The sequence below is a fragment of the Bos grunniens genome, chromosome 13 (assembly GCF_055505025.1).
Source record: "Bos grunniens cultivar Pamir isolate PY7600 chromosome 13, Bosgru_T2T1.0, whole genome shotgun sequence".
Taxonomy (NCBI): Eukaryota; Metazoa; Chordata; class Mammalia; order Artiodactyla; family Bovidae; genus Bos; species Bos grunniens.
The window spans coordinates 49748293-49770575 of record NC_141177.1 but is presented as its reverse complement, the minus strand read 5'-3'; the positions used below and the strand labels follow the sequence as shown (position 1 = coordinate 49770575).

The window sequence follows — 22283 nt, the reverse complement described above, 5'->3', positions numbered from 1 at the left end:
ATATAGCTTTCAGTTCCGTTCAGTCCCTCAGTCGTGTCCGACTCCATGAATCGCAGCATGCCAGGCTTCCCTGTCCATCACCAACTCCCGGAGTTCACTCAAACTCAAGTCCATCGGGTCAGTGATGCCATCCAGCCATCTCATCCTCTATCGTTCCCTTTTCCTCCTGCCCCCAATCCCTCCCAGCATCAGAGTCTTTTCCAATGAGTCAACTGTTCGCATGAGGTGGCCAAAGTACTGGAGTTTCAGCTTTAGCATCATTCCTTCCAAAGAACACCCAGGGCTGATCTCCTTCAGAATGGACTGGTTGGATCTCCTTGCAGTCCAAGGGACTCTCAAGAGTCTTCTCCAACACCACAGTTCAAAAGCATCAATTCTTCGGCACTCAGCTTTCTTCACAGTCCAACTCTCACATCCATACACGACCACAGGAAAAACCATAGCCTTGACTAGATGGACCTTTATTGGCAAAGTAATGTCTCTGCTTTTGAATATGCTATCTAGGTTGGTCATAACTTTCCTTCCAAGGAGTAAGCGTCTTTTAATTTCATGACCGCAGTCACCATCTGCAGTGATTTTGGAGCCCCCAAAAATAAAGTCTGACACTGTTTCCACTGTTTCCCCATCTATTTGCCATGAAGTGATGGGACCAGATGCCATGATCTTCGTTTTCTGAATGTTGAGCTTTAAGCCAACTTTTTCACTCCCCACTTTCACTTTCATCAAGAGGGTTTTTAGTTCCTCTTCACTTTCTGCCATAAGGGTGGTATCATCTGCATATCTGAAGTTATTGATATTTCTCCTGGCAATCTTGATTCCAGCTTGTGCTTCCTCCAGCCCAACGTTTCTCATGATGTACTCTGCATATAAGTTAAATAAGCAGGGTGACAATATACAGCCTTGACATACTCCTTTTCTTGTTTGGAACCAGTCTGTTGTTCCATGTCCAGTTCTAACTGTTGCCTCCTGACCTGCATAGGTTTCTCAAGAGGCAGGTCAGGTGATCTGGTATTCCCATCTCTTTCAGAATTTTCCACAGTTTGTTGTGATCCACACAGTCAAAGGCTTTCATATGGCTATAGAGTTGTGTTTTTATACACATGCCAATCTGTCTTGTGATTTGAGAGTTTAATCATTTATGTTTAATTAATTATAAAAAGAGGCTTACTACTGTCATTGTTTTCTATACGCTTTACAGCTTTTTTGCTCCCCTTTCCTACATTCCTGTTACTTTTTTGGGTTTAATTGTTTTTTTTTTTTGTAATGTTTAAATTCCTTTCTTATTTCCTCTTATGTATATTCTATAGCTATTTTCTGATGGATACTGTGGGGATTACATTTAACATTCTGAAGTTGTAATACTCTAATTTGAATTTATATCAATTTAACCTTGTTAACATACAAACAATTTAAGTCTGAAGAAAGTAGGGAAAACCACTAGACCATTCAGGTATGACCTAAATCAAATCCCTTATGATTATACAGTGGAAGTGAGAAATAGATTTAAGGGCCTAGATCTGATAGATAGAGTGCCTGATGAACTATGGAATGAGGTTTGTGACATTGTACAGGAGACTGGGATCAAGACCATCCCCATGGAAAAGAAATGCAAAAAAGCAAAATGGCTGTCTGGGGAGGCCTTACAAATAGCTGTGAAAAGAAGAGAAGTGAAAAGCAAAGGAGAAAAGGAAAGATACAAGCATCTGAATGCAGAGTTCCAAAGAATAGCAAGAAGAGATAAGAAAGCCTTCTTCAGCAATCAATGCAAAGAAATAGAGGAAAACAACAGAATGGGAAAGACTAGAGATCTCTTCAAGAAAATTAGAGATACCAAGGGAACATTTCATGCAAAGAGGGGATCGATAAAGGACAGAAATGGTATGGACCTAACAGAAGCAGAAGATATCAAGAAGAGGTGGCAAGAATACACAGAAGAACTGTACAAAAAAGATCTTCATGACCAAGATAATCACGATGGTGTGATCACTGACCTAGAGCCAGACATCGTGGAATGTGAAGTCAAGTGGGCCTTAGAAAGCATCATTATGAGCAAAGCTAGTGGAGGTGATGGAATTCCAGTTGAGCTATTTCAAATCCTGAAAGATAATGCTGTGAAAGTGCTACACTCAATATGCCAGCAAATTTGAAAAACTCAGCAGTGGCCACAGGACTGGAAAAGGTCAGTTTTCATTCCAATCCCAAAGAAAGGCAATGCCAAAGAATGTTCAAACTACCGCACAATTGCCCTCATCTCACATGCTAGTAAATAATGCTCAAAATTCTCCAAGCCAGGCTTCAGCAATATGTGAACCGTGAACTTCCACATGTTCAAGCTGGTTTTAGAAAAGGCAGAGGAACCAGAGATCAAATTGTCAACATCCACTGGATCATGGAAAAAGCGAGAGAGTTCCAGAAAAACATCTATTTCTGCTTTATTGACTATGCCAAAGCCTTTGACTGTGTGGATCACAACAAACCGTGGAAAATTCTGAAAGAGATGGGAATACCAGACCACCTGACCTGCCTCTTGAGAAATCTGTATGCAGGTCAGGAAGCAACAGTTAGAACTGGACATGGAACAACAGACTGGTTCCAAATAGGAAAAGGAGTATGTCAAGGCTGTATATTGTCACCTTGCTTATTTAACTTATATGCAGAGTACATCATGAGAAATGCTGGACTGGAAGAAGCACAAGCTGGAATCAAGATTGCCAGGAGAAATATCAATAACCTCAGATATGCAGATGACACCACCCTTATGGCAGAAAGTGAAGAGGAACTAAAAACCCTCTTGATGAAAGTGAAAGTGGAGAGTGAAAAAGTTGGCTTAAAGCTCAACTTTCAGAAAACAAAGATGATGGCATCTGGTCCCATCACTTCATAGGAAATAGATGAGGAAACAGTGGAAACAGTGTCAGACTTTATTTTTGGGGGCTCCAAAATCACTGCAGATGGTGACTGCAGTCATGAAATTAAAAGACGCTTACTTCTTGGAGGGAAAGTTATGACCAACCTAGATAGCATATTCAAAAGCAGAGACATTACTTTGCCAATAAAGGTTTGTCTAGTCAAGGCTATGGTTTTTCCTGTGGTCGTGTATGGATGTGAGAGTTGGACTGTGAAGAAAGCTGAGCACCAAAGAATTGATGCTTTTGAACTGTGGTGTTGGAGAAGACTCTTGAGAGTCCCTTGGACTGCAAGGAGAGCCAACCAGTCCATTCTGAAGGAGATCATCCCTGGGTGTTCTTTGGAAGGAATGATCCTAAAGCTGAATCTCCAGTACTTTGGCCACCTCATGCAAAGAGTTGACTCATTGGAAAAGACTCTGATGCTGGGAGGGACTGGGGGCAGGAGGAGAAGGCAACATCAGAGGATGAGATGGCTGGATGGCATCACTGACTCGATGGACGTTGAGTCTGAGTGAACTCTGGGAGTTGGTGATGGACAGGAAGGCCTGGCGTGCTGCGATTCATGGGGTCGCAAAGAGTCAGACACGACTGAGCGACTGAACTGAACTGAACTGAACATACAAACACAGCTCCTATACAGCTTTTACCCCACCTTCTTTGGTTGTTGTTGTCACAAAATTACATCTTTATACATTGTACACCCCAAGTCACTCCTTGGAAGGAAAGTTATGACCAACCTAGATAGCATAATCACAAGCAGAGACGTTACTTTGTCAATAAAGGTTCGTCTAGTCAAGGCTATGGTTTTTCCTGTGGTCATGTATGGATGTGAGAGTTGGACTGTGAAGAAAGCTGAGCACCGAAGAATTGATGCTTTTGAACTGTGGTGTTGGAGAAGACTCTTGAGAGTCCCTTGGACTGCAAGGAGATCCAACCAGTCCATTCTGAAGATCAGCCCTGGGATTTCTTTGGAGGGAATGATGCTGAAGCTGAAACTCCAGTACTTTGGCCACCTCATGCGAAGAGTTGACTCATTGGAAATGCTGGGAGGGATTGGGGGCAGGAGGAGAAGGGGACGACAGAGGATGAGATGGCTGGGTGGCATCACTGACTCGATGGACGTGAGTCTGAGTGAACTCCAGGAGTTGGTAATGGACAGGGAGGCCTGGTGTGCTGCGATTCATGGGGTCGCAAAGAGTCGGACATGACTGAGCAACTGAATTGAACTGAAACATAAACTGATAATCATTTAAAATGCATTAATTAGTCCTTTATATTTTGTAGAAAACAAGATTTGGAGTTACAAACCAAAGTTACGGCAATAATAGCTTTTACACTAATAATTTTTTATTTAAATTTGTTAATTTCTCAAACCATGTTGAAAACAAAAAATGCAATTACACATCATTTTTGTAATAGCTTTTATAATTTCCCATCTATTACCATTATTGAAATCTTCATTTTTCAATACAGCTTCAAGTTACCATCTAGTGTCTTGTCTTTTCACCTTGAAGGACTCCCTTGAGCATTTATTTCAGGGCAAGTCTAATGGTGAAGAACTCCCTCAGCTTTTGTTTATCTGGGAATGTCTTAATTTCTTGTTCATTCTTAAAAACAGTTTTTCTGGATATAGGATTCTTGGTTGAAAGTTTTTTCTTTTAGCACTTTGAGTATATTGGCTCACTGTTTTCTGGACTCTGAAGTTTCTAATGAAAAATCTGATCATCTTATTGAAGGTCCCTTGTATGTGATAATTTGCTGCTCTCTGCCTGCTTTCAAGATTCTTTCTCTTGATAGATTGATTATGATGTGTCTTGGTGTAGGTGTCTTTGAGTTCGTCTTTACTTGGAGATTACTGACCATCTTGGATGTTTACACTCATGTTTTTCATTAAGCTTGAGAAGTTTTCAGCCACTATTTCTTCGGCTGTTCTCACTTTCCCTTTTCTCTCTTCTTCTGGGACTCCTATGAGAGTATGTTGGTACACTTGATGGTGTCCCACAGATCCCTTAGTCTCTGTTCACCTTTATTCAATTTTTTTTTCTTTCTGATCCTCAGATTTGATAATTTTTGTACCCTGATCTTCAAGTTTGCTAATTCTTCCTTTGGCCTACTCAAATCTGTTTTTGAATGCCCCTTGTGAATTTTAAGGCTTCCCAGATGGCTCAGTGATAAGAATCTGCCTGCCAATGCAGGAGACATGAGAGATGCAGGTTTGACCCCTGGGTTGAAAAGATCCCCTGGAGTAGGAAATGCAGCCCACTCCAGTGTTCATGACTGGAAAACTCCATGGACAGAGGAGCCTGGTTGGCTACAGTCCATGGGGTCACAAAGAGTTGGATGTAACTGAGCATGCACAGTGAACTTTTAAGTTTGTTGTACTTTTCAAAAGCTACAGAACTTCTTTTTAGGTTTTTTTTTTAATCTCTATTTAAAAAAATTATTTACTTAATGTATTTGTGTTTGACTGTGCTTGGTCTTCATTGCTGTGCATGGGCTTTCTCTAGTTGCAGTGAACTGGTTCTCCTCTTTGTTGCAGTGTGCAGGCTCCTCACTGCGGTGGCTTCTCTTGTGGAGCACAGGCTGGAGGTACGCGTACCTCTAGTCTTGCAGTCTTCAGTAGCTGCAGTGCGTGGGCTCAGTAGCTGTGCACAGGGGCTCTGGAGCATGGGGCTCAGTAGCTGTGGCTCACGGGCTCAGCTGCCCCATGGTGTGTGGAATATTCCTGGACCAGGGATTAAACACACGTCCCCTGCATTGGCAGACAGATTTTTAACCACTGATCCACCAGGAAAATCCTGTCTCTGTATTTAGTTTCCATTTTGTTCACAGTGCATTTCTTGATTTTCTTGCATCATCCTTTAATTCTTTGAGCATCTTTAAGACAGTTGTAACATCTTCATCTAGTAGATCTGCTATCTGGTCTTTTTCAGGGACAGTTTATGTTGACTTATTTTACCTTTTGAATGGGCCACACTTTCCTCTCTCTATGACTTGTGATTTTTGTTGTTGAATGCTAGACTTCTGAATCTAATAATGTCACTCTGGAAATCAGATTATCCCCTTTTGCCAGGGTTTTCTCTTTGTTATTGTTTTATTTTTGTAAACTGTCTCTGAGCCAGTGATCTATCTAAAGTGTAAACTTAAGGTTTTCTTGAGTCTTTTCTGAGCCTTTTCCTGAGCATGTGAAATTACTTTCTAATTTCCTCCATATATTAGTTGTTTTAAATGTTCTAATGTCTAGCTCCCAGAGTCTTTATTGGTATGGAGATGTGGAGGAAAAGGAGGTTAGAGTTAAGGGTGGGAAATTGAGTCAATGCCAGTGAAAATCACTATGAGATACCATTTCACACCCATTGCTGTTGTTCAGTCACTCAGTCCTTTCTGACTTTTTGTGACCCCATGGACTTCAGCACACCAGGCTTCCCTGTCCTTCACTATCTCCTTGAGTTTGCTCAAACTCATGTCCATTGAGTTGGTGATGCCATCCAATCATCTCATCCTCTGTTGCCCCTTCTTCTCCTTCAATCTTGCCCAGCATCAGGGTCTTTCCCAATGAGTCAGCTCTTTGAGTCAGGTGGCCCAAGTATTGGAACTTCAGCATCAGCTTCCAATGAATATTCAGGGTTGATTTCCTTTATTAGACTGGCTTGATCTCCTTGCAGTCCAAGGGACTCTCAAGAGTCTTCTCCAACACCACAGTTTGAAAGCATCAATTCTTTGGCACCCAGCCTTCTTTATAGTTCAACTCTCACATTATACATGACTACTGGAAAAACCATAGCTTTGATTATACAGACCTTTGTCAGCAAGGTAATGTCTCTGCTTTTAAATATGCTGTCTAGGTTGGTCATAGCTTGTTTTCCAAGGAGCAAGCATCTTTTAATTTCATGGGTGCAGTCACTATCCGCAATGATTTTGGAGCCCAAGAAAATTAAGTCTGTCACTGTTCCCCATCTGTTTGCCATGAAGTGATGGGACCAGATGCCATGAACTTCATTTTTTGAATGTTAATTTTTAAGCCAGCTTTTTCACCCTCCTCTTTCACCATCATCAGGAGGCTCTTTAGTCTTGCTTCCCTTTCTGCCATTAGGGTGGTGTCATCTGCTTATCTGAGGTTATTGATATTTCTGCCAGGAATTTTGATTCCAGCTTGTACTTCATCCAGCCCAGCATTTTGCATGATGTATGCTGCATGTAAATTAAATAAGCAGGGTGACAATATACAGCCTTGATGCACTCCTTTCCCGATTTTGAAACGGTCTGTTTGTTCCATGTCCGGGTCTAACTGTTGCTTCTTGACCTGCATACAGGTGTTGCAGGAGGCAGTTAACGTGGTCTGGTATTCCCATAAAGGAATTCTCCACAGTTTGTTTTGATCCACATAGTCAAAGGCTTTAGTGTAGTCAGTGAATGAGAAGTAGGTGTTTTTCTGGAATCCCCTTGCTTTTTCTATGATGCAACAGATGTTGGCAATTTGATCTTTGATTCCTCTGCCTTTTCTAAACCCGGCTTGTACATCTGGAAGGTCTCAGTTCACATACTGTTGAAGCCAAGCTTGAAGGACTTTGAGCATTACTTTGCTGGCATGTGAAATGAACTCAGTTGTGTGGTAGTTTGAACATCCTTTGGCATTTCCCTTCTTTGAGATTGGAATGAAAACTGACCTTTTCCAGTCCTGTGGCCACTGCTGAGTTTTCCAAATTTGCTGGTATATTGAGTGTAGCACTTTAACATCATCTTTTAGGATTTGAAACAGCTCAGCTGGAATTCTGTCACCTCCACTAGCTTTGTTCATAGTGATGCTTTCTAAGGCCCACTTGACTTCACATTCCAGGATGTCTGGCTGTAGGTCAGTGATCACACCATCATGATTATCTGGGTCATGAAGATCTTTTTTGTACAGTTCTTCTGTGTATTCTTGCCACCTCTTCTTGATATCTTCTGCTTCTCTTAGGTTCATACCATTTCTGTCCTTTATCGATCCCCTCTTTGCATGAAATGTTCCCTTGGTATCTCTAATTTCTTGAAGAGATCTCTAGTATTTCTCATTCTATTGTTTTCCTCTTTTTCTTTGCATTGTTCATGTAAGAAGACTTTCTTATCTCTCCTTCCTATTCTTTGGAACTCTGCATTCAGATGGGTATGTCTTTCCCTTTCTCCTTTGCCTTTCTTTCACTTCTCTTTTCTCAATTATTTGTAAGGCCTCCTTGAAAGTGAAAGTGAAGTTGCTCAGTCATGTCTGACTTTTTTCGACCCCGTGGACGATAGCCTACCAGGCTCCTCCCTCCATGGGATTCTCCAGGCAAGAGTACTGGAGTGGGTTGCCATTGCCTTCTCCAGGGAATCTTCCTGACCCAGGGATCGAACCTGGGTCTCCCGCATTGGAGGCAGATGCTTTAACCTCTGAGCCACCAGGGAAGCCCTTAGACAACCATTTTGCCTTGTTGCATTTCTTTTTCTTGGGGATGGTTTTGTTCATTGCTTCTTGTACTGTGTTCACCAATTAGAATGGCTATTATCAAAACACAGAATAACAAGTGTTAATAAGGACATAGAGAAATTGAAATGCTTGTGCATTGCTGATGGAATATAAAATAGTGTACTGCTGTGGAAGAGTTTGGCAGCTCCTCAAAGAGTTTAACTTAGAATCACCATTTGATCCAGCAGTGCCACTTGTAGGTATATATCCAAACGAACTGAGAGCAGGAACTCAACAAGTCAGTGATCCTAGAAGCTTTATTCACAATAGCCAGAAAAGGTGGAAATAGCTAGATGTCTATTGATAGATGAGTGGATAAACAAGATGTGGCATATACAGTCAGTGGAATATTATTTAGCCTTAAAAAGGAATGCAATTCTGATACATACTACAGCATGGATGAACCTTGAATATAAACGGTTATGCTAAGAGAAATAAGCCAGACACAAAAGGACAAATACTGCATGATTCCACTCATATGAGGTATGTAGAGTAGACCAATTCATAGAGAAAATACAGTAGTGCATAATAAGGTTAACAGGCTGGGGAGAGGGAAGGGTGGGGAGTTATGGGTACAAAGCTTCTGTTTGGAGATGACGAAAAGTGGATAGTGGTGATAGTATAACATGGTGAATATACTTCACGCTACTGAACTGTATACTTAGATATGGTTAAAATGGTAAAGTTTATTGTTGGGGGCCAGAGTGAGGTACTCTGCCCGTGACAAAGGTCATGAGGAAGGAGGCTCGACATACGCAAAGGCGGGATCGAGCCTCAGGAGTCCCCCTGGAACTCCTCGAGCATCTACCCCCATAACCAGAGCCTGCCTACTTTACTACTTTGTGCTCTTACCTACACCTCTGACTTTACGGGGGGCTGTCCCCCACCACCTCTTTTGGAGAAGGAGTTAACTTAGAGCTCCAGTTAATAATAATTCCTGGGCATGATAAGAGTGTTTTAACCTACAAACTCCTCTGAAGGTTCTCTAGCCTGCCTGACAGGCTCGTCCAGCCACATGTGATTGCTCACAGCCTCCCAACCGTGAGAGGCACGAGATGCTTTAAACCTTCTAAAAACAGGTTCCTTAGAAAAGTTAGAAAACTATTAGTATAAGTATAATGGGCTAATTAGAAATTGTGTTGGTGAAGGGTTTTTCATTTGTTGAGCCAATGTTTGTTGCTAAGTCTCCACATCCCCTGCCCTTACACACATTAATGAATATATAGAAGAAATAAGTATTAACCTTTGATATTAATCACGTTTGACCTTAGGCTAAGTAAATTCTTTCCTTAACTAAAACCCACTACACCCTCACCCTGTAGGAATGTAACTTTATTTGGGTGGCGTCTGTTTTGAGAATAATCAGCCCTGGAGAAATAAGTGTCCTGATTGACTGACCGCTGTCACAAGGAGAGGGTCGTAAATTGTCAGCAGGCCCCCCTGGCCAGAAGATGATGTAACACCCTTAAGACCTCTGTATACATTTGTATGAAGCACCTGACTTTGATAAAAGTCAGGACTACTGACCCCGCGTGACTTTTGCATAACATCTCAGTGTATAAAAGTAGACCATGGAAAATAAAGAATTGGGATCAGTTTCTCAAAATACTGGTCTCCCCATGTCTCTCTCTCCCTCTGGCTGAGTCTCCATCTGGAGCGCGGAACCCACCAAGCTTACTAATTTTGCCTGGGCTTCTAAGATCCGACCGGGGAGGCCTCAGTGTCTCCTCTCCTTCGGGAGAACGGAAGGACGCCTGCGGCCTACGTAAGTGGTGCAAGCTTCTTGTCTTGAAGTTTTATTGGTCCCCCGCGTAAACCAAGCTACTCAGCCTCTTTTCTCCACTGAATTTTCCTACTGAGCTATCCTTATTCTATTACTCTTTATATCTTTAATTAATATCTAATTGAAGCTATCGTATCCTGATCCTCGCCTACGCCGTCTCTCCTTCGAATACCCTGGATCAGCCGGGGCTGGTCCCCGGCAGTTTATATTGTACTTATTTTATGATAAGAAAACAGACAAGCCCCAGAGTAATAGTAGAACATAGCATTTTCTGAAGATGAGATTATTAAAAAAATTTTAACTTGTAATTTGCCTTGAATATGTCTGCATTTAAGAGTTTCCTTCCCACTTTCTAGTACTCTAAAAAAAGCCTAATCCAGTAACAGAAATATTGAGTCTTTGCAACACAACTCAATATACTTAGAACACAAAGCCAGCGCTTACTCCCTGTTTTGTTTTGATCTTCTTTTAATTAAGAAAGAAAACGGAGGCATTGAAAAGGCTATTTTTTTTTTTTTTTTTTACAGTTTTTGCAAAGGTGTATTCCTGTATGGCCACCACTCTTCATGTTATAGTTAGCATATCTGCTCTTCAGATTCATCCATGTTGTATGTGTTGCTTATTGTTGAGTGGTATTCCATTGTGTGGAATACTGTGGTGTATTTATTCCCTGGTTGCTACATATCTGGGTTACCTTTGGTTTGGCTATTATGGCTAAAACTGCTATGAGGGTAAAGCATCTGCCTGCAATGCAGGAGACCTGGGTTCAATCCCTGGGTCAGGAAGATCCCCTGGAGAAGGAAACGGCAACCCACCCCAGTACTCTTGCCTGGAAAATCCCATGGAAAGAGAAGCCTGGTAGACTACAGAGTTGGACACGACTGAGCAACTTCACTTTCTTGCTAACTTCACACAGCTATGTTAATTGAGAAAGTGAAGTCGCTCAGTCGTGTCCAACTCTCTGCGACCCCATGGACTGTAGCCTACCAGGCTTCTCCGTCCGTGGGATTCTCCAGGCAAGAATACTGGAGTGGGTTACCATTTCCTTCTCCAGGGGATCTTCCCGACCCAGGGATCAAACCTGGGTCTCCCGCATTGGAGGCAGATGCTTTAACCTCTGAGCCACCAGGGAAGCCCATGTTATTTGTATTACTCTCTAAAAATGTATCGCTAAGTCTCCAATCAATAATGATAACAAAAGACATACTAATATGTCTCCAGTGAGTAAGAATTTAACTGTATTTAACTTTATGAGACAGTGACAAGCTATCTTCTAAAGTGGGTGTATTATTGTAAATTCCCACTAGTAATGTATGAGAGTTCCGGTTGCTTTCTATTCTGCGCAGTATTTAGTATTACCCATACTCTTAGGTATATAAATGAGTGTGTGCAAGTATTCTTCCAGTCTGTATTCTCTTTTGATTTTCTTAACAGTATCTTTTGGAGAGCAAAATTTTTAAGTTGTAATGTCATCAATTACTTTTTTCTATGACTCATTCATCCTTTTTGTGTCTTATCTATGAACTATTTGCCTAATTGGAGATCACAAAGAATTCCTTATGTTTTCTTCCAGAAGGTTTATAATTTTAGCTCTTGTATTTAAGTATGTTATCCATTTGGAAATAATTTCTGTGTATGGTATGACATAAGGTCAAGTTCATTTTCCTGCATATGGTGTGACATAAGGATCAAGTTCTAATATCAACAGTATATTTTGAAAAGATGATCATTTAACCATTGGATTACCTTAGCACCTTTGGCAAAAATCAATTGGCTGTGAATATGTGGGTCTCCTCCTAACTTTTAATGGTTTTCTTGATCTGTATGTACATTCTTATGCCCATACAACCCTGTATTGACTACTGCAACTTTATAGGAAGGCTAGAAATCAGGTAATCTAAGTCCTCCAACTTAATTCTTTTCCAAAATTGTTTTGCTTACCTGAAGTCCTTTGCATTTCCATATAAATGTTGAATAAGGCTGTCAATTTCCACAATTATATGGCTTCAGTTTTCACTGGAATCATGTTGAATCAATAGATGAATTTGAGGAGGACTGACACAGCAATGACATTCAGTCAATCTTCTAATCAATACACATGGACTATCTTCTCATTTGTATTGCATCTTTCTTTTAGCTGTATTTAGTATTTTTGGTGCCCAGGTTTTGCCCATATTTGATAAATTATCCCTAAATGTTTCATATATTAAAAAATTAAATTTCCATTTTATAAAAATGATAGATTTTTGCATGATGACCTTGTATCTGCAAATAAAGTTACTTCTCTTTTCTCAATCTGTGTGGTGTTCATTTCTTTTTCCTGTCATGCTGCACCTGATGGGACCTCTAATACAATACTTTAAAAAAAGAGTGAGAGTAGCCGTTCTTGCTTTGCTCATAATTTTATGAAGAAACCATTCAATTTTTCAAAATTATTGTAATAACTATGGGGTTTGTTGCAGGTGCCCTCTATTAGATTGAGGAAATTTCCTTCTATTCCTAGATTGCTGAGGACTTTTATGACTTGGTGTAGAATTTTGTCAGGTGCTTCCTCTACACCTGTTAAGATGATCATGTGGCTTTTCTTTTTGCTCTGTAAATATGATAGAAGTATGTACAAACGGTGTTAATTGGTTTCTGAATGCAAAACAACCTTGCAGTCCTGGGATAAATTCCACTTGGTCATAAAGTATTTTCCTTTTGATACACTACTCAAAATGATTTCCAAATACTTTGTCAAGGATTTTTGCATCTACATTCAGAGAAATATTAGTGTGAAGTTTTTACTTATTGTTATGTCATTGTCTGATTTTCCTATCAGGTTAATGCTGGCTCCACAGACTAAGGCGGGAAATGTGTTTTATTTTCTGGACGAGCTTGTGAGGAATTTGTACAATAACTTCTGTAAAACTTTGGTAGAATTCACTGGTGAAGCCATCTGGTCCTGGAGTCTTCTTTGTGGGAAGATTTTTAAAAAGCTTTATTCATTTATGGCTGCCCCGGGTCTCTGTCGCTGTGCACGGGCTTGCTCTAGTTGTGGCAAGTGGGAGCTACTCTAGTTGTGATCGGCTAGCTTCTCATTGCAGTGGCTTCTCCTACTGTAGAGCACAGGCTCTAGAGCTTGTGGCACACAGGCGTAGTGCATGTGGGGTCTTCCTGGACCAGGGATTGAACCCACATCCCCTGCATTGGCAGGTGGATTCTTAACCATTGGACTACCAGGGAAGTCCTGTGGGAAGGTTTTTAACTAGCAGTTTGTGATTGGACTAATCAGGTTATCTATTTCGTGTTATAGTGAGTTGTGGTTGTGTCATTTTCATCAAAGCTCTCAAGTTCATTGGCTTAAAAAGTTTACAATACTTCCTTTTCATCCTTCTACCCTGTAGAATTTGCAAGAAGAATATCTTCTCTTATTCTTGATGATGTGTCTTCTTGATCTACCTGGCTAGAGGTTTATCAGTTTTTTCAAAGAATCAGGTTCTGATTTCATTGGTGTACTTATTGCTTTTCTGTTTTCTATGCCATTGACTTCTTCTATTATTGCCTTTTCCTTGGTTTGGATTTAATTTTATTCTTCTAATTTCCAAAGGGGGAAGCTTATGCCTTCTTTTCTAATGTAAGCATTTAATATTATGAATTTCCTTATATGCACTGCTTTTACTGGTTACTACAACTTCTGATGTTGGACTTTCATTTTTACTTAGTTCTTTTTGTCAGTGTTTACTGAGAAACATGTTAACATAGTTTCAAATAGTTTTGTGGGGCAGGGGGAGGGGATTTTCCAGATGTATTTCTGTTACTGATTTCTAGTTTATTTTGTAGTCAGAGAAAACCACTTTGTTTTTAATCCTTTAGAATTTGAAGGTTGTTTCATGGCTCATAATATGGTTTCTCTTCATGAATGTCCCATGTGTTGTTAAGAAAAAATGTGAATTGTTGAGTGCACTGTATTTGTTCACCAGAACAGAGAAATTTATGTTCTATTTTTTTTTAAGGTTTGAAGTCCATATTATAGTTGTTCTAATATATCCTCCCATTGATCTTAAGAAGTCTAAGTTTGCATTTTCATGTTTTCATGGCGAATTTTAAGTTTACACAGATTTGAAAAAAAAGTCTTTGCCCTTCCTTCTCTTTTTCTCCATGTTATGAAATGTGTATTAGTCTTGCTGACAACTTCTACTCATATTACTTACAGCCAGGCTTAAGTTCAGATGTAGATAGTGTAGGCTATTCTCACATGAGATGTGATACAGGCTAGTTAAGAGCATGGCTCTTAGTGTCAGATATTTTATTCTGCTCCTTAATATGTGTGTGTTCATGGGCACATGGTGTTTCTGTCTTGTAAGGCTTCTGCAAAATCAGCTTTGACAACAGCAGCAAGGAGTCTGTGCATGTGGCACAGGTCAGTGACGCCCTGTTACTGGATTTGGGGGAGTGATGGGAAGTGCTGACGCGTTGTCATCTTCAGAACTTCTCTGATGAATCTAGAATTCCTTCATTAGCCATTTACCCGTATAAATCGAGCACGGACTTCTTTGAGCTTCCCGTTAGAGTGATTATAGTATGAATGTGTCCTAAGAAGGGTTACTTATTTATTCTTGTTTCCTAAACCTCTACTGTGCTTATTGGGGAGGTTTTGTCAGTGACAGAAGTGAGGCATCACGCTGGGAACATGAGGCCATCAGAAGGGAAGGGGGTCCTCATGGAATTTGTTAGGATGGGTGCTGGCACTCCTCCCAGAGGCCTTGAGCACCTGTGTCATGTACCTTGAGGTTAAGCACAAGAATACACCTAGAAATAAACTCACAAATCAGAACAGAAAGGCAGGCGGACAGGCAGAGTTTACTATTTGTCTATTATGTCTAGTGTTTAATAGGACCTGAATAAGGACATTACCAAATTGCTGAAATCATTTAACATATACAGAAGCAAAAGAGTAGTAAAGACATAGATGAGCTCTTTTAACATGCAAATTATATTATCATTCAGCACACACGGCCGCATGGACTTGTGCTGGGCACTGGGGCAGGAGAGTGACCTGGCAGGTGGTCCAGAGGACCCTGGTCCTGGTGGGAGGGGCGTGAGAGTGTAAGGGCCGAGGTGAGGAAAGCGAAGGCTGTGGGAGCGCAGAGGAAAGACTGTGAAACCCAGCTCCCCAAGGGTAAGAGGTCACGGATCCGGAGTCGGGAGTAAAAGCTTCTGGACGAGGACGCAAGCTCTCAGTTGGCCATTCGTTGTCACCTCTGACATTCCCAGAAACACCAGCTGCAGGAAAATCCCTGACTTAGTGGGGAATGTCTAAACCACTGAGTTTACCCAAACTCAGCCCAAGATACACCCAGAGCAGGATGACTGTATACCTACTTTACAGAGTCCTCCAGAGAAAATCTTGACAATGATTAAAAGAAGGACAGCAAGTCAGGCTTGTTGATGCATTTTATTGTGAGATGGGGAGTCTGGTAAAAAACTAGAAAATGACCATGGTGTAACAAGGAACTTAAAAATGAAGAGTCAGATTTGTAACTTACATACATGAATACAGGAACAAATTGGCACAAAATGTTAAACGTTGTTCCCAACACTGTTTACATGAGGTTATCCTAATTTGGCTTCCTAAGGAAATGAGAGTTTTATGGTTAGACTAATCTCTTAATAAAACCGCAGAGCATCATGCTATTAGTCACACAGTGAATTTCAAAATTTAAGAGTTTTATATTAAAAACTGGGTAAAGGTAAAATGACTTGATTGCAGTTGTAAAACTAATACATTCCCATTTAAATTCTGTTCTACAGTCCAAGGCAAGTATAAATGTTAACATAACACTGTTAAATCAAATCTCAATGCAAGAGAACCAATTGCATCTCTACTTTAAATCTTATCAACTTTCCAAATTTTCATACTAAAATATATTATTGTATTAATACAAACTACAGTATTATACACTACACTGTGTAATAAATAAAGAAATATAAAAATAAGACACATAAATATAAAAGTTTTCTAAAACTAAAAGTACATATGTCAGTAAGAAGGGTATTAATACTGCCAAGTTTGAAGACATACAGTACAAAAATGTTGCACAGATCTATAAACTAAAAGAAATAAAATAATACTGATAGGTAAAAATCAGCTAATGTTGTTAATAAACTGGGTCCATAATAACTAACATTTGGAAACAGTTATGAGCCAAATAACAATGGCAGGTCCATGTTTGAAATGCAAGTACATGGATAAAGCAGATTAGAAAATTTCCCTTTCGTTTCAGTAGAGAAATTCTGAAAGTCAATTAACGCAAAATGAATACTGAGGAATTAAAGGGTGAAATGTCCCAGTGTTTGGCTTCTCTGACAGAGTCAGTGGTTTTTAAGTTTTATTTTGGAATTTTGATACAAGAAACAAATCAACAAATGCTAGTTATTGTAGGCCACGCATGAACAGAGGCTGGTCAGAGCCTTGAAAATACTGATAAATGGCACTTACAGCACACAGGTCTTGCTTAAGGCCAGAGGAGATACAAAGCTTCATATCACATCCTTCATATTTGTGTACCACGTACGCAAACACAATTACGAACACTGATTCTGACGTCTCTGCTGTCTCACCAGTATCAACACTGTTAGTCCCTGCAATCAGAACTCAACGGCAATCTCGTCAACTCCATTTTAAACCACATGAGTAAGAAACTTCAGCTCTTCTAGCGGCTGCTTTCTTAAGGCTAACAATACACTTTAAATGAGAATACGCTCTACTGTGACATCTAAATATTAGAAATGACTACCTTCTAGGTTGAATTTAGAAAAGGTAGTTAGCACGGTTTGGAACTGCATTATACTTCTCCGTGAAGGGAATTCTGTAGTGCAGAAGTTCTCACATTTTACAAAACATAATAAAATACTGAAGCGGATTTAGCATATGTTTACCAATAAAAAATTATAAAATTCTCCCAATTGTACAGCTTAAGAATAAACTAACGTAAGAGTGCTAATTAATACTGATAAAATGAAACAATGTCAGGTGCTCATCTAATCAATCAGCTTTCTTTAACCTGTTAAATCTCTGCTTTCTGAGTCATTAAGTTTTCTAATCTGCTTCATATTACAAACTTGTTCCTAACTTTGAAAAATGCATGAAAAATTACTAGGTCTGAGGTTCAGGCACACCCGGATTTTTTTGTGTGGTTTTTTTTTTTTTTTTTTGATTTTGTGTTTTTTTAAATTTTTACTTTACACAGTAGTGAACAGAAATCACAGTATACAGGTTACTGTGTTTCCATGAAAAGCATGTATAATATAGAACAAAACTTCATTACCAATTAGAATTTTCTTTCTTTTCTAGAAAAACTATTAGGCTTCATTTGTTTTCTCTTCGGACACCTGCTCGCTGCCCTCACTGACTTTGTGTTCTAAGCTGTGGGCCTGGCCTCCAGCCCCCGCCCCCTGCCCCACACCTTCCGTTTCTGCTCTCTCCCCGTCATCCTCCGCCTCCTCGTCCTCGTCCTCCTCGTCGTCCATCTCCTCCTCTCCGTCCTCCACCTCCTCCTCCACCTCCTCCGCCCCTCGCGCCGCTCCACTTCCCTTCTCCTCCTCCAGCTCCTCCAGCTCCCGCTCCTCCTCCTCCTCTTCCTCCTCCTTTTCGCTGTCCTCATCCTCCTCCCGCGTCGAGCTCTCCCTCTCGTCCGAGTCGCCCTGCCCCGCATGCTGCTCGGGCGGGACCCCTGGGCCTGCGGCCCCCGGCTCAGGGGGCTCCCGTTCCTCGGCCTCCCTCTTGCAGTAGGAGTAGCGGTGGTTCATGTGTTGGGAGTAGGAGCCCGAGTGGGAGAAGCGCTTCCCGCACTTGTCGCACTGGTAGGGCTTCTCCCCGGAGTGCAGGCGCATGTGCTCGATCAGGTGATGCTTGTGTTTAAACGCCTTTTTGCAGATGCCACACTCGTGGGGCCTTTTACCTGAAAATAAGGGCACAGCTATGAAATACAATGGCATGGAGCCGCTAGGCCTTGGGGCACTTCTGGTTATGGAAATAGTCATCAATTCAACTCTGCAAAACTGGCAGCTTCCTTAATATACATACCTGTGTGTTCGTATTTATGTCTCAACAGTGAGCTACTCTTTTGGAATATCTTATCACACAAATCACAAGCATACATTCCGTTTTCTGTCTTCCGCATTTTCTTTTTGGGGGGCGTGGAATCGGAGTCGTTCTGATCCTCTACGTTGGATACTCCTTCTGAGCTAGTGTCTTGCCTTTCATCCTAGAGAAAAGGAAGTAGAAAAAGTTCGTTTAAGATTACAGGATAAACGACAGACATAAATAAAAGCAGAGCTGAAGGAACCACTTTGATTTCTGCTTTCGACAACCTGACCAAAGCAGGCTCTAAGGGAAGGTTCGGGTGAGGGGGCCGTGCAGTCACAACAGCAAAAGCAGCCCAGGGTCGGCGGGCACCGAAAGAAAGGACGCTGCAGAGAACACGCTTAGTTGCCTCTGGATCATTAATTTATGAGAAGTCTGCCGAACATTTTAACTTACCAGTTTGCTAAACAGTTGTGAATTTCTACCTGCATCACTTACTTACCTTCTGGGTTTTACTAAGTGAAAATTAAGACTCTATTTCTTAAAAGTGGTCTTTAAATTGTATCTTCCAGGACCTTAGAATTTTGTGAACTAAACTTCATTGTCTCCTTGTAAAGAGGGAGGTTTGTCCTATCACTTTCCTAAGAGGCAAGTTGGAAAAACAATGCAGGCAGGTCTGTGTTTTTAAACAAGAATCCTTGCTTGATGGTGAATCTTCAGAGTTTTGGGTGAGGGTTAGGGAGAAAACTGGAGGCAGGGTCTCCTGTAGGTGGAAGAATTCTGCAGGGAGCCTGCAGTGGGATTGGGCTCCTAAGATCCTGTGTCTTTCCTGAAGACTTCCATCCTAAACTCACACATTTTCCACAAGTTTAGAGGTTTCCCACAATTTCTTACAGCTTTGTAAGGTGGGAGAGGACTTTTCTGGTGGCTCAGTGGTAAAGAATCCGCCTGCCAATCAGGAGATGTGGGTTCAATATCTGATGCAGGAAGATTCTCTGGAGGAGATGTCAAACCACTCCAGTATTTTTGCCTGGGAAATACCATGCACAGGGAAGCCTGGCGGGCTACAATCCATGGGGTTGCCAAGAGTCAGATACAACTGAGCTGAGCAACTAAACAACAAGGGGGGCGAAGTGCTGACAGACGTTCTTCTGCCACTTGTAAGCTGCCAATGGTGTTAAAGGGACTCTCTTCATGTTATTGGGTGTCGTTAACTGAAATTTCCCAGTTTATTCTTCAAAGGTGTGAAGAGTGTTTTATACAGTTAAAATTTAGGTTTCATGAAAAATTTAGCCATGTGAAAACTTTTTCAAGGTTACCACGATTACAGGAAGCCCCATTGGTAGCAATATTTAAGGAGACAAAAATAGCAAAACATACTTGAACAGGATATTGTAATTATTTTACAGTCACATCTTCTTATAGTAAGTATTTGAGAAAAAGATTAAATTTATCTCTAGTATTCATTTGATTCAATCAGAAATTGATGGAAAAAATGGAGACATCAAGGTCAGTGACACAGAAAAAGCCTGGACAGTGAAACACACAACAGTCAAGCAAAATAGCTTTATCATAACTGTCATGGACTTGGAGAGTGTTACAGAGGAAAATACAAACACAGATTCACAGCTGTAATTCCTCATGTATTATTATGATTGAACACTAGTTTACAGCTTATAAAATCATCAGTAAACTCATTAGGTGAATTCTTTATATACTTAATTTTTGTTTGCTTCATTAAAGCCTTTTATAAACAGGTTAACACAAAAAGTGAGAGCTAAGTTTGCCTGGTGTAAAACATCTGTGAACAAATTTTCATTTACTGATGATCATAAGGCAGAAACTATGACGAATTCTGGGAACTTAACTATAAAACAGAAGTCTGATTAATGAGTATTTGAATTTTACTTTCCTCTTCCATCTCTAGTTACAAACAGTCAGTCTTATAGCTGAGACCCATTGACCCTCTTTTCAGCAAAATAATACTTAAAACTGCAGTTGAAAAACTACACTCTGGAATCAGTAAACAACAAAAGCCAAGATGCCACAGCAGCTAAGGCACATAGCCAGCTATTTCCTTTCAAATGTGACAGTTTAACAAGCTGCTTGGCTCTCTCATGCCTGGTTTTTATTAGAGAAATTCACTAAAATAAATCAAACTAGCATTTGATCAATGGATTGGGGCTGGGAGTGGTTTTTTTCCTTTTTTACCTGATTTCCACTGGGCTGGATCACCTTCAAGGGTGTTTCCTGGACCGCCGGGCTGACTGCAGTCGAGTATGTGTAGGCAACCTGGGGGATCAGGATGGTCTGCTTGTTGGCAGCCAGTGCTCGCAAGCACGGAACACTGTTCTGGTCAGCGATGGCCACGATCGTGGGTAACTGGGCAGTGACGGTAGGTATAGCAATATTTATGGGGTTGGCACTTGGTGGGATTACATTTACAACTGGTTCTGAGTCTGTAACACAACTGTCCTTTTGTGGCTCCTTTTTTGCACAAGACAAGTTCAAGGGTTCTTCCTGGACAGAATAAACACTGTTCTGGTAAACACTAGTGATAGTTGGCCTTTCCAATAACTCGCCCTGCTGCTTTGGTAGTGAAAGATCAAGAGGTTCGACCTGCGGCTCTTCCTGCGCCCCTTCTGTTGGGTATGAGTAACCCTGTGCGCTTCTGGAGGAAGAGAGGTTCAAGGGGGAAGGGGAGGAGGCGCTGCTTCTGGAACCATTGACGGCCGAGCCCCCTGGTAAGACGGGAGAGCTAGCTCTCTTCAGAGGGCTCTGGCGGTTCCCTGTGCTGTCCTGGGCTTCATCTGCATCTGCAGCCTGAGGCTGATCGTCGCTCTTGGCAGGGGTGTTGGCTTTGCCTGGTTCCGGGGAAGATGGTTCAGAAGACTGCACTGAGATCTGTCCCGCTTGCATCTTTTCAAACCACTTTTTCACTACATCCAGTGGTAGGTTCACGGAATCGGCAATTTTTGAGAGCTCTTCTGCACTTGGTTGTGCGTTCAAAGCATAATATGCTTTCAGAAGAGACAAGAGGTTCTTTAAAGGTGGCTGACTGGGAGACAAACTGCCATCTCCGGACCCCGATGAAGCGGAGGCCTCGGGCTTGGCAGCTTCTGGGGTAGGGGGCGGAGGGGGCTGGGCGGGCTGCTTCAGGTCATAGTGCTTTAGCTCCGGAAGTGCATTGAGGTCCCCGGGACAGTCGTCACACAGGAGGCACGTGCTGTCGTTCCCTCCCCCTTCAAAGCTTTTGTCCTTCTCAGACTTGACAGTAAGATCTTCTGGTAACTTTTCGCTTTTGCAATTGTTGGTGGGGACTGGGGTTTCTTTTTTTAAATTCTGAGGAACAACTTGAAGTTGGCTAGGTTGTTCAAGACTGTAGTTAATGATGATTTTGGTTGTTCCATCTTGATCAACCAGAGGAAGACTGATGGCTGAAATAACAGAATGGCCGCCTTGCTGGATGGATGAAGCATTGATTGTTTCTTGTTCTTTGGATGCAAGATTGGCTTGATTATTCTCCAAAACTTGCCTGATGACGTTACCATCTACCGCCACTTTAAGTACATTCTGAATATCACTTAAATTGATACTGATGGGGGACACCAAACCCACCGTTGGCAGAACGACGGCCTGCACCACACCCTGAGGAGAACTGGTTGCCTGTAAGGGGCCACCACCACTGAAAACCCCGTTCTGTAGAGGGGCTGAACAGTTGATTCCTGAAGCAACCACTATGGGTTTGAACTCATAATCCACAGGTTCAGTTTTAATCTGGTTTACGGGGAGCTGCTCCTGCAGGGGCTTGTTCTCTATCTTCTGCCGCATCTGTGGTCGCGTGGGGCTGCCTGGAGAGGCCGAGAGCGAGGGTGAGGAGCACTGCGAGGTCTTGAGCCCTGTTCTTGGTCGCCCGTTCACAGGCATCAGGCTGATACATTTCTTACTGCTTATGTGTGAGCTGTAGGAACCAGAATGGGAAAAACGTTTCTTGCAGTTTGGGCATTCATATGGCTTCTCTCCTAAACAACAACAAAAAGT

At 41.5% G+C, this 22283-nt stretch overlaps 1 protein-coding gene and 1 long non-coding RNA gene across 15 annotated transcripts in view; one reads left to right on the top strand and one right to left on the bottom strand.

The window, feature by feature from the left end:
* Positions 1-22283, top strand: part of LOC147360965 (uncharacterized) — a 66888-nt gene that overhangs the window by 31104 nt on the left and 13501 nt on the right. The window lies entirely within an intron of this gene.
* The window catches only part of ZEB1 (zinc finger E-box binding homeobox 1), a 196872-nt gene continuing 190181 nt past the window's right edge, over positions 15593-22283 (bottom strand). For all 10 annotated transcript variants that reach the window (XM_086334045.1, XM_086334048.1, XM_086334047.1 and 7 more), the window contains 3 exons: positions 20454-22264; positions 18243-18423; positions 15593-18117 (listed from right to left, as the gene is read on the bottom strand). In XM_086334045.1, coding sequence (XP_086190171.1) covers positions 17519-18117; positions 18243-18423; positions 20454-22264 — 2591 coding nt within the window. In that variant the 3' untranslated portion in view covers positions 15593-17518. The remainder of the gene's footprint in view (positions 18118-18242; positions 18424-20453; positions 22265-22283) is intronic.